Genomic DNA, 12,829 nt, shown 5'->3' with positions numbered 1-12,829 from the left:
TTCAGTATTTTTGGTTTAAAAACGACTATACCGATTGTTTCCTATGTTAAATACCGAACAAAAACGACGATACCGACAAAAAAATCATAGGAAATTTTGTCGTTTTTGGTTAGAAAAAACGGCGATACCGACGATTTCTCCCTCAAATTATTTATGCTCACAATTTTCATTTTTGACGAGCGGGGGAGAGGGGTTAGTAATTTGTCAAAAACGATTGGAATAATGTAATGGGTGGGGGGGGGGTATAATTTTGTGGGATAGGGTGGGGGGGTATAATAGGGACCCAAAGCTGGTTTTATTTAAGAACTTAATTGTTTCCGAATCCTCAAAAAATATATACGCACCGACGTATCCTCAGACACTTGTATGTACAGCATTCTTCCCTGGTTGACCAATTCAGGGAATATGTTGATCTGGACTGCAAAGTCTGAGTACCTGAACAGTTCTGCCTTCAGAGACAAAATTCCCTCCTTGGTCAAATCGTCAATAATTGGCTCATCTGAAAAGAGTGTTCGGATCTATTCTGTTCCCCCCCCCCGCCAGTGCTTTTTAGTAACATAACAGTAACAACTTATATATTGTTATATAGCACTTTACTATGTAAAAAAGCACGTGCGCTTGGAGGCATAAAAGATATAAGCCCACTAAAAAAAAGAATTGTTATGGATATTTTTCGTTTGTGACCTCCTCCTCCACCAGTACGTTATACAACCCCACTAAGAGAGCACCTGTCATTAACTAGTAAAATCATTGTACAAAATTATAGTACGTGCATCGGGGGGTGCAAATAAAAAAATCATATGCACCCACAAAGCTAGGGGAGGGGGGGGGGCACAAACGGATGAGATCCAATTATCCTAAAATTACAACATTCTGAGTTAATATATTACTGAGTTAGTAACTATCATGGTTCTAGTTTCGCTATCAGGGTTTATATATTCTGTTGTATTCTGTTTACTTTTTCTATTTTTCTCTCTATATATATTATATACATATACACACACACACACACACACACACACGTATATATATATATATATATATATATATATATATATATATATAAATATATATATAAATATATATATATATATATATATATATATATATATATATGTATATATATATATATATATGTATATATAATATGTTCCTTTTCTTCATGTATATTTTTATATATTAATTTCCATCACTTGCTCTGCTGTCGATTTTTCCGTCAAACTGTTAGCCTTTCCGGGGTCAAATTTTCATCAAAAGTATTATGCAAGAGATATGGTGAATAGTGGTGAAAAAATTATATTTCACCGCAAAGCGCCCATATTTTTCTAGCGATGAACTCGGTGAAAGCTGTGAATTTGGTAAAAATTGAGCTTTTTGTCTGTGAGTTTTTTAAAGTTTTGCGGTTTTAGCAAGAAAAATTTCATTTTCACCGGAAACCTGTCGGAAAATTATCTCCGTGCAGGAGTTCGAATTTTCGACATCCTGCATATCAACGACTTCTTCATCCACTGTTCCACCTTTTACGTCTCTCAATCTTAATTTTCTTGAATTTAAGCCAATATTACTCCACTTCTTTTTATGGAAAACAAATCCGGAAAAATTTTGAATTTAAATAAAATGCTGTTTTAAGCGGCAATTTTTTGTAACATTAACGACGAAATTTTTATTTTCACTTCTTAAGTTGTGAAAAAAATGCCGCTACCAACAGAAAGCAGTGAAAGTAAAAATTTCATCGCTTAAATCTGCAAGCTTTACAAAAGTTCACCCTAAAGAATGTACAGTAATTTTTACCGTTGAATCCACATAAGATGCGTGGTTTCCACCGATTAAATTTTTATTGCAAGCAATTTTTACCTCATTCGGCGCTACAAACCGCAATTTGTAAAACCATTCATTGCATCATTGCAGTCACCTCAGTATTTTAACTCCTCTTTCATTGTGCGAATAAAAAAGAACCAACTGCTTGACAATTTCCAATCTTATTCAGTTCGACAATGAACTATCTTGTTGAGTATGACAAATATTTGGGGCAGTCATAATTCAATTTTCTTGATAGTGTTTATTACTGATTTCTTTCAAATGAAACCCTCTTGTTGGGCCAGCCAGATTGTTAAACAAACTGTTTCGAGCAAAATTTTTGATAATTATCTGAGTATATTGCAATAAAGTCCAGGAAAAAAATTACCTCTCAGGGGTAAATTCTTCAAAAATTATCCGCTTAGTGCGCGGAATTTTGAATGCACTTTTCTGTGTAGGCCGGAAAATTTGCTGGAAATTTTTTTTTGAGGCTGTCATTGCAAGTTGTCCAATTAAACCACAAAATCATGTAAATCCTTCCACACAATCAGCCCATATAATACATTAATTTCATCGTTCCAGCTTCCTTATTAGTGGTATTAAATAAATTAGCCTGTTGATCTGCTTGATTGTTTTGCAGTACGAAAAACATATATGACTAGTTTTAATCACGGGCTGATTCTTTTTTAGATTTCACAAGGGGGTTAAATATGATTTCATTAAGTTCATACTTGATTTTTAGTGCCATTTCCTTTATAAAATTTAGGAAATAAAATTTGGTCATTTATTGGATTGCAGGAAATCACATGTGTTCATATATGATTATCCGAAACTTTTTAAACATGTTTTCTGTTCCATTTACATTTTAATTTTTTCTATAGGGCATCCCTTAAGAGGTTCCCGGACACCATTTTGGGCTGCTCCAAAAACCTCTTATTTGCAATATTTATAGACATTATTATTATTGTATGCACAATCAGGTTCAATCAATTTAAAAGGCATCAAAAAATAAAAGACAAAGTCTGCTTTCGGAATGAGGAGTTATTGCTCCTTTTTTGCAGAGTTTTTTCCTTTAAAACCATTTGATTTATTGCTGAGAGCCAATGCAGAGCTGGGTGCTTGTTAATGGAGTAAGTCTAAGTCTACTTATATGACTACAGTTTGAAGAGTTTTTGGAGGAAGAGTATACTTGTAATTGCTCATTTATAGGAAACATTTCAAATCCCAAATTTTTTATAAATCTTCAAACAACCAGAAGTTACTGCTTTGCGTCGTGAGTCGAACAGTAGACTGAGCATGAGATATTTTTATTTCAAATGCCATCTGAATACTTTAAACGGGATTTGATGGCACCAGTCATTGTTAATGTGTCATATGACCTCGTTCGATTACCGAATATAAAGACTGCTCATTGTTTTTTTTAATCTTCAGGTTTATTGTGAGATTCCAGCATCATTTCCAGGAAATAATTAACAATTTTTTTACAACAAGCAGATTCGACAAATCAGATATGATTTTGTATGACTATCAAAAACCATTTATAACCCTGAACTAGTTCAGGATGGTTGTATATTCGGTGACTCAGAAAAACTGTTTGTCGAATTTTTTATTGTTTATAACACATTTTATGCATCTTTTCCACATTCTCTCTACTTAATTCTTCAATGTTCAGCATTTTAAAAAGTACAATTTTAAAAACTGTTTCCTTCCTAAAAAATTTCTACTTTTCGGCGCTTTTTTACATAGAGATTTTAATGCATACTTCCTCAGCTCTGTTAAAAAAGTCTACATCTTCAGTGTCTATTCTAATTTTATATTTATACTTTGGTTCCAGAACTTCCCCACACTCATTTTCAGAAGCTGGTTTCACTTCCTGTGAATCTCATGTTAAAAGAAGCCGAGAAATTAGAAACATGGAAACTTTAAATGGGTTATAAAACAGTTTTATCATTAATTAAGGTGACAAAATTAAGTAAGACAAGAAATGACTGGGCTGAGGCGAAGTATGATTTTACTTAAACGAATGCTGAACAGAGAAAAATTTTTTGACAGACCGCCGGGGAAAAAGTCATCCAAATTCTACTGGTAGCATTTGAATTTTTATTGACAGTCCGGAAATAAGGACAAAGGGCTGCGGGATAGCGCGAGAGATTACAAAAATAGAGAAAAAAATTTTAGTTTCTACAACGAAACTGGCGCAGAATCTTATTAAGGGCTGATTTCTTTTAGATTTCACAGTGGGGTCAAACTTGATATCATAATGTTCATTCTTGATTCTGAGCGCGATTCTTTTTATGAAAACCAAGAAATCAATTTTTCGCCTTTAAAATTGCATTGCAAGAAAGAATATACGATGCGGAAATCAAGATAAAACTTTTTTCATGTTTTTTGTTCCATTCATGTTTTAATTTTATCGATAATGCATCCCTTAAGTGATTCCCGGGCACCACTTTTTGCTGCTCCTAAACAATCTGACGTGCCATTGTCATTACAGAGTTGGGTGCTATTCAAAAGAGTAATTCTACGTATATGACTACATCTGGAAGTGTTTTTGGTGGCAGAGTATACTTTTAAATGCTCAATTATAGGAGGCATTTCAAATCAGAAAATTGTTATAAAACCTTAAATGAACTGAAGTTAATGCTTTGCGTAGTGAGCCAAACAGTAGACTGCACATGGGATATGTTTAATTTAAATATCATTCGAATACATCATTTGAGATTTGATAGCACCAGTGAATGATAATGTTTCATATGACTTTGTATCATTTCCAATATTTTTTTTCTGAAAATAAAAAGTTTTTTCTTTATTTTTCATATTTTTTGTCTAATTCAAGTATGATTTCCAGGAAACCATAAACGATTTCCTTATGACAACGATGAAATCATACAAACCATATATGATTTTGTATGACTACCATACTCATGTATAACCTTGAACCAGATCAAGGATAGTTGTACAAAGGGTGACTCAGAAAAATTCTTTGTCAAGTTTTTCGTTTTAAGCACTATTTTTACATCTTTTCCACAATCTCTCTACTTAATTCCTCAACGTTCAGCTTTTTTATGCACAAAGTTTTAATACTGTTTTCCTTCTACATATTTTCTTCTCTTTCGGCGCTCTTTTACTTACTTCAGAATTTTCGAAGCATACTTCTACAGCTCCGTTAAAAAAATCCATTTCTTCAGTGTCTATTCTAAATTTATATCTATACTTTGCTTCCAGAACTTCCACACGTTCTATTTCATTTTCAGCAGCTATTTTTAATTTCCGGTAAATTTCACGTTAAAAAAATGCGGAGAAAATGCGGAAAAATTAGAAACATGGAAACTGTGAATGGATTATAAAAGTAAATAGTGTGACATTTCTAGTAAATAGAGTGACAAAATTAAGTAACATATGAGCTGACTATGCTGAGGCGAGGTCTGATTTTACTCAAACGAATGCTGAAAAGAGAAAATTAAATATTTTTGACAAAATGCCGAGAAATAGTCATCCGATTTCTATTGTTAGCGTTTGAATTTTTCAACAGGACTGAGAGGGACAAAGGGCTGGAGGATAGCGCGAGAGATTATAACTATAGAGAAAAAAACTTCAACTTCTACCACGAAATTTGCGTAGGAGAAAATAGAGGCTCATTAGTCGAAGAAATCTTTTCCGATTATAACCCCCCCCCCCCCCCCCCCGCTTATTGAGTGCATATTAGTTGCACCCCACATTTTTACAAAATGAATAATAACGTAATGGCACGTGCTGTGTATCTGGGGGGGGGGGGGGTGCATATCGTACTGCGGGAGGGGAGGGGTTGCACAAAAGGGAAAACATCCAGTAAGAAAGGTACTTCACTCGGGTAACATATTACACGAATGGTGGAAAGAAACTATAGTATACTTACCTTGTACTTGGAATGCAGTAGAGACAATAGTGCCGTTCAGGTAATACACACAGTCCAAGTTCACTCTGATACTGGCTATCCTCGTGATCAATGGAGACTGACCTGTGAATAAATACAAAAACGTGAACAATTGCAAGCATATTCACATGCAATATTGTCACCTAAAAGGGGGGGGGGGGGGGTGGGCAACATTATGTGACCTAAAGGGCGGGAGAGGGGGGGGGGGGGGGGAGGTGAGGGAAGGGACTTAGTCAGCTCGAGGAGGGAGGGGCATATTTCAACTAAAGGAGGAGAGGGCGGGGGGATTTCGTCTACTAAAGGAGAGAGGGGGATTTTGTTACATAAAATTCAGCCGATAGTTTTGAAAGATTTTTCCACTGAAATTATTTTTTATACACAATACATTTTGTACACAATACCTTCAATGAAGTAAGATTCTCGACCAATCATAGCTTTGTAATTCAGGTAGGACGCCATGTAATTCCTTTCTGACTCGCAAGCTGGGTATGTGAAGTTAAACACGTAGTGTGCGCGATCGGCTGTTCGGTAGATATTGCTGAAAAATTATGAAGAAGTTTGGAAAATCATAGTTGATTGGACCCCGGGTCGAGGTGTCACCGCCATTCAACGCAAAATTATGTAAGATAAGCGGTTAATGCAAAAATTTTTGTAAGATAAGCGGTGAATGCGGTGAAATTACATAAATCAGGCGGTGAATGCGGTGAGAAAAAAAAACGTTATCGCCTGGTAGCGCTGAAATTATATAATTTCACCGCTGAATTTATCGGTGAAATTACATAAATTCACAGCTTCGAAAAAGGTGTCCAAATTGTGTAAGAAAAGCGGTGAATGCGGTGAAATTACATAAATTCACCGCTCAACTTTGTGGTGAACTTACATAAATTCACCGCTTAGAAAAAATTGTTAAAGATGTTTGAGATGCGGTGAAATTAATGGTGAGTGTGGGAGGAATTGTCAGATTTGCCTTCCCACTAAATCTACTCCTGAATCTTACATCTTTTTGACACTCTTTTCTAAGCGGTGAATTTATGTAATTTCACCACTAGAGTAAGCGGTTAAAGTGCAAAAATTCACCGCATTTCAACGCTAAAATATGTAATTTCACCGCTAAAAGTTGCAAATCTTACAAAATTCACCGCGCATGTTTTGCAGAAAGTAGAGTGAATTCGATTTAAATTCAAACAAAAAATATTAAAATTAAGTGAGAGATGGCGCAGTGGAAGAAGAAGTGGATGACATCCAGGAGGTGAGAGGTTCGGACCCTTGTAAGGGCGGTGAAATTACATATTTTAGCGGTGAATTTTGGTGAGTTTTTGTAAGATCACCGCTTAGTCTAGCGATGAACTTTAATAATTTTACCGCATTCACCGCATTTCACCGCAAAATTACGTACGAAATTTGCGGTGAAAAAACTAACTTTTCACCGCTTATCTTACACATTTTTGCATTTTTTTATTCGACCCGGTACCGGCCCCATAGCTGATCGCTAAAAGTATTTTATTGAGCCTTCGAAAAGTTGCCCTCATGCATTGATCATTTAAAAAACATCGAAAATTTGAAGAAAAAAAAATAAAACAGTGGAATCATCATTTAAAAACCGAAAGGAAATTCGAACTTAACTTGGAATACTAAAGCAGCTGAAAAAAAAGGTTTGCGCAAAAAAATTTTTCTGTCAAAATCTCTAGGATCATCTAAGCCGGTAATTTGGAACCATCAAAATATATGAATTTAAGCAAGCTTGCGTGTTTCAGGTCCAGACAACTTAACTAAAAACTTTGAAATTTAAATCTTCTTTGGGTTCTGATCGCAATTCAGAAGTTTTGTTGAGTATTTAAAGTGAACGCTTGTGAATCATGTCCAGAAATCTAAAGAATGCTTGACAAAAAAGAAAAAAAATAATTATATTTTTAATCTAATAAAAGTCTCGCTTTTGAGTCCCAAGGACTGTAGTATTAGAGCTGCTAGAGATGAAAGGATAAATAATCCCTCATATTTGAAAACATGATTTAAAACATTAACTCCTACTACTCGTCACAGAATTTAACACAAGCTTAAGTTAACAAAATATTAGCACTTGAGCCTGTACCTTCTAATTCGTACACGAACCTCATTTTATCCCTGGCTAAACAGCATGAAATTTAGACCTGACCTATCCAGAACAATTTTAAAACTAGAAAAAGAACTAAATTCATGTAGGTGCGGTTATAACTTTCAGTTTTCCTACTCTCGGACTGACATTTGCAACTCAGCGAAAACACTAAAAGGAAGACAGGTGGATCAGAAGAAAAACTAAAACTTCAAAATCATCTGAGTAGATGGGGAGGTGCTAAGGCGCCTAAGCGGGGATGAAACCAGCTCAAAGGCTCCCGCCATCAAAAATTACGTGGAAAAAACGACAACAATTTATTGAGATGAGCTGAGCTGTATCTCTCTAATTTTTGTCCAACAGCAAAATTAGAAGAGCGTTTCACTACGACATGAACGTGATTATCCGCACCCTTATCGGCCCAATGCTTCAATAATTAGGAAAAAAACAGCATGAAATTAATGATTGCTTCGGACTTTGGCTGCAGACACTAGCCAAGTTTTTTCTCTATTTTTAACTTACAAACAAAATTTTCCAGTTTAAAGTAGAACAAATATACTAATTTCAACTCAGTTTAGATTGTTTTTTAATGCAATTCGATTACTACTAAACAACAACCCAACAGGGGGGCTTGACAGCTGAAGATCCTGCCTCACGATTATCAAAGAAACAACTCAGCTCGATTTACAGGCTGATGAATAAGCTTCTATTTATTCATAATAAATTTTATAAACTAACACAATCATCCCTCTTTTTTTAAATTGACTCTTTAAATTGCCCAACATCTATAGCTTAAGCAAACATCTTAACGTTTTAAGCAAACATCTATGGATCGGCATAAACAATGAGATCACGCATTGTGTGATCTGCAGCAGCCCTCTCTAATTGATGCTCCCAAAGAATCACGCCCAGGTTTGCGGTTTTTCTGTCCCATCGGATTAAATCAAAAACTTTCAACAAAAAACATAAATAGCGTAATTTATATCAATTTCAAGACCAAATACAGTACGATTACACTAAAATAGAGGAAAGCAGTTCATTTTTGCTCTTGCAAAATTGTTCTGATCCGCTTGTGTGTAAGTTATGTCCGAATTTTTTTCAACATAAAGGTGGTAGTAAGGGCGTGACGGTGTCTTCTTATACAAATTGAAGTACTTGCATACCTTTATGCAAATTTTTAACCAGATTCATCCACCAAAAACTGTTTTACATTAATTTTCAACAAATTTTTGTTTGAATGATATCATTTTTACTTTATCTAAGAAAATTTTAGCCAGAATTCATCCCAGAATTAAAAACCGGATTAATCTAAACTCGACCCCATTTTAAACATATTACTGTTAATTTTTTTTTCATTCTGAAAAGCCAAAATTCATCTAAATTAAATCTCCCCAAAACTTAATCAGGCAAAACTGAACCCGATTTGTACCCAAATTATGGTTTAATTGTGCCATTTTCACACTAGTCAACCTAATTTTAACCAGAATTGATCCCCTAAAACACATTCAGAGTAAAGCTTAAGCGTAATCTACATCTAAAATCTAACAAATTGCTTCCAAAACTTTTTATTCGCGCTCCATTTAGATATATATTAACCAGAAATTATACTCCAAGTACAATATAGGAAAAATATCACAGTAAAGCGTAAGCTAACAAAACTCTACCATAAAAAGGTTTATAATACTGAAAATTCTTAGAAATACAATGCTATGGTAGTTTCCAATATATCCTGTACTAATTTTTATTTACTTTTTGGTTACAATTTTCTTAAAATTACTAAAAAAAACTTTTGCTAATATGAGAATAAAAACTTTTATATGACGCATATAAAAAAGACGTTGATCATTAAAATATCTGCATAACAGAATGCCAAATTTAACCACATATCCCTAACTTTTACCCTAATTTACATCCCAAATTAGGATAATGTTTTACTCCATATATCACCCAAATTTCAACAATTTCATGGTTAAATTATAGCATTCTCACGTGAAATATTCAAAATTCAAAAGGAATCATTAACCCAAAACGTATGTAGCTATAATTTCATCCAATTTTTAAAACCAAATTTATGGTCGAATATTTGCATTTTCACACTATCTAACACAATAATAGCCCAAAATTTTGCCCACAAAACTGTAACGGCTGCTCTCCTATCAAAGTCAAGGAAAACTTTACATCGCCCAGTTCGTTTCAGCGGTTTCAAATCTGTCCGGATATTGTATTTTTGCAGTTAACTTTTGTGAACTGTATTATCCGCTATACTGTAGAATACCGTTGCATTACTTGTTGTTCAATTAGTCCTGATAACTAACTGCTCAGCTTTGCTGTATAACAAACTTGTATCTCTCAGAATAACAAAATAATTCAAATTGAAACAATCAAATTTTTGTTGAGTTTTCGTTAGTACCTCAAGTTATAATTCGAAATTGCAAAATCCCCTATGTCCAGCTCTAGGTAACTGTCCTAGCACCTGGTTAGAGCAAATAATTTCTATCACCGATGTGTTAATATTTTCGGAGACTTTTTCCCGATAATCAAAAATAACAAATGTAACCAAGTTCGCACTTTGTGCTTTTCAGTACACTCAATTGCTCAATAACGCAATCAGTGGCTACGCTGGGCTTCGTTAAAGCCAGTAAGAGAAACTGACTTTATGCTTTGCACAAAGTTTCTCTTACATAGGAACTTCGTTCCTCAGAAAGAAACTTTTGAGAATATCAAAGTTAATTCTCTTTTCACAAGTCAAAGTAAAGTTAAAACTGTACAATCACTAATATGATCTACAAAAACAAGACACAGTAACCAGTAATTTACCGCTCAAGAAAGTGTGCTTCAATACGCACTGTATGTCAGTTTAATATAACCAAAATCAACAAGTTTCAACTGATTTTTGGTAGTCTTTCGAGCTCCTTTTATGCTGCTAGTCACGTGGATTTACATGTCAAATTCAACTGTTGATTGGCTGTAGATAATAATGTCGACAGAATGTGAACATTTTTCGATAACGTCACTTTTTCAGTGTAAATTTGATGTCATGGGAAATTTGTTAACCATGTAGAAGTTTTGTCGAATATTCTGTATCAATAACAGTTTGATTCGCAATCCAATCGCAAAGAATCTGATGCAATACTGTTAAGTCGTAGTATTGTTTTGCTGGTGGTTGAGGTAGTTCGAGTTTGAGTTTTACTTCATGAATGACGATTGTGTACTAATAATAGTTGCTAAGTATGAATGTTGAACAAAATGAACAAATCCGTATGGCTTCAGCAGAAGGTAGCATTAAATTTTGCTTGTCACGCTATTCTAAATTGAACTGCTTGAAATGACCTTGGAGCGCTATTCAATTTGATTTCTGAGTTGTTTAAGCTCAGCCGCAAAATCGCCGGCCCTGTTTTCTATCGCGAAAACATCTTTTCCAGGTAATACTGGGGCGAGCTTCACTACTGGTCTCTTGTACAATCCGTCGTTCGTTCGAACTATAGCTGATCGAATCACACCGTCAGACCCATCGATGGTCTCCGCAACTCGACCTAGGTTGTAATATCTACGCTTATCGTTGTCTTCGATCAACCAAACGAGATCGCCTTCTTTAAGGATTTCGTTCGACGTAGATCGCCATTTCTGCCGATTATTCAGAGTTGGCTTATATTCTTTACGAAATCTGTCCCATATGAGATTTGCATAGGCTTGAGTTTGTCGAAAGAGCTTTCGATGATCAACAAATTCTTCTGCGCACGGTAGATAGGATAAGCAAACGTTCCGGTTGCCAAGCAAGAAGTGATTGGGGGTCAATGCTTCCAAGTCATTAACATCGGAACTGACCGGAGTCAAGGGTCATTCGTTCAATGTCTGCTCAACAAAACACATCGTTGTTGAAAGAACGTCCTCGGTGACTGATCTGTTCCCCAACACTGCATACATTGCTTTCTTGCAACTTCTCACCAACCGCTCCCATACTCCTCCAAAGTGAGGTGCTGCGGGTGGGTTGAACTTCCATCTGATCCCTCGTTGAATTAGATGTTCTTCGATCCCTTCTTTGTTCCATGCAGCAACGTACTCTGCAAACTCTCTTTCAGCTCCCAAAAAATTTGTCCCATTGTCGCTGATGATCGTATTCGGTTTGCCTCTTCGAGCAATAAATCTCATTATTGCATTGAGACAACTATCTGTGTCCAACTTGGTTACCACTTCTATATGCACCGCTCTCATAGTTAGACAAGTAAACAAACAACACCATTGCTTTTCGTTTCTGCGCCCAATCTTCACAAGGAAAGGGCCAAAGTAGTCAACTCCAACATTTGTAAAGGCTGTTGAAGCATCTAACCGCTCTTCGGGTAGATCTGCCATGACTGGTGTTATCGTTTGTGCTCTGCCTTTTCTGCAGGTAACGCACTTGTTCTTGATTGATCTTAAGGCGTTCCGTATGCCTAGGATCCACATCTCCTGTTGAACAATGTTTCTGACATGCTCAGTGCCTTCGTGTTGATTGTCCTTGTGCTCGTTTCGCAAGAATAATTCAACCGCGTGATGTTTCCAATGCAGCAAAATTGGATGCTTGGCATTGAAGTCCAACTGACTTTTGCCTATTCTGCCTTTGGCTCGAATAAATCCTTCCTCATCTAGGAAGGGTGACAATTGTAGGAGTTTGCTGCCTTTTGGAATTTCCTTTTCAGTTTTCAGAGATTTCATCTCTTCACCAAACTGTTCATGTTGTAGTAGTTTGAAGATCGTTGCTTTTCCTTTTTCTCTTTCTTCAATGCTAACTATGAGTGTTGCTGGTCTGTGTTTTTTCAATGCTCGCTGTACGTTTGCCACTGTATTTACCAGTCTGTTGAAGTTACTGAATCGTTCCCACTGGATAACAGCTTTCTTCTCTTCAGCCTGTACCATGAAGACTGAGGAGGGTATATTCTCTTCATCTGAGGCAAATATGAGGTTCACTTGCTGTGGCCATTTGCTTTTTGGTCGTTTTAACCAGGCCGGCCCAGTGAGCCACTCACTTCTCTTGAGTTCTTCGATGTTGATTG

The 12,829-nt window shown here is 35.7% G+C and overlaps 1 protein-coding gene across 1 annotated transcript in view; it reads right to left on the bottom strand.

The window, feature by feature from the left end:
• Positions 1–299: 299 nt before the first annotated feature.
• LOC142345953 (uncharacterized) overlaps positions 300–12,829 on the bottom strand; it is a 54,800-nt gene continuing 42,270 nt past the window's right edge. The window contains exons 3-5 of the mRNA XM_075398420.1: positions 6,112–6,248; positions 5,693–5,794; positions 300–499 (exon numbers count right to left, since the gene is read on the bottom strand). Of these exons, the coding sequence (XP_075254535.1) occupies positions 300–499; positions 5,693–5,794; positions 6,112–6,248 (439 nt within the window). The remainder of the gene's footprint in view (positions 500–5,692; positions 5,795–6,111; positions 6,249–12,829) is intronic.

The sequence above is a fragment of the Convolutriloba macropyga genome, chromosome 9 (assembly GCF_964194025.1).
Source record: "Convolutriloba macropyga chromosome 9, txConMacr16.3, whole genome shotgun sequence".
NCBI classification, from domain to species: Eukaryota; Metazoa; Xenacoelomorpha; order Acoela; family Convolutidae; genus Convolutriloba; species Convolutriloba macropyga.
This window is presented reverse-complemented; position numbering and strand designations above follow the sequence as displayed.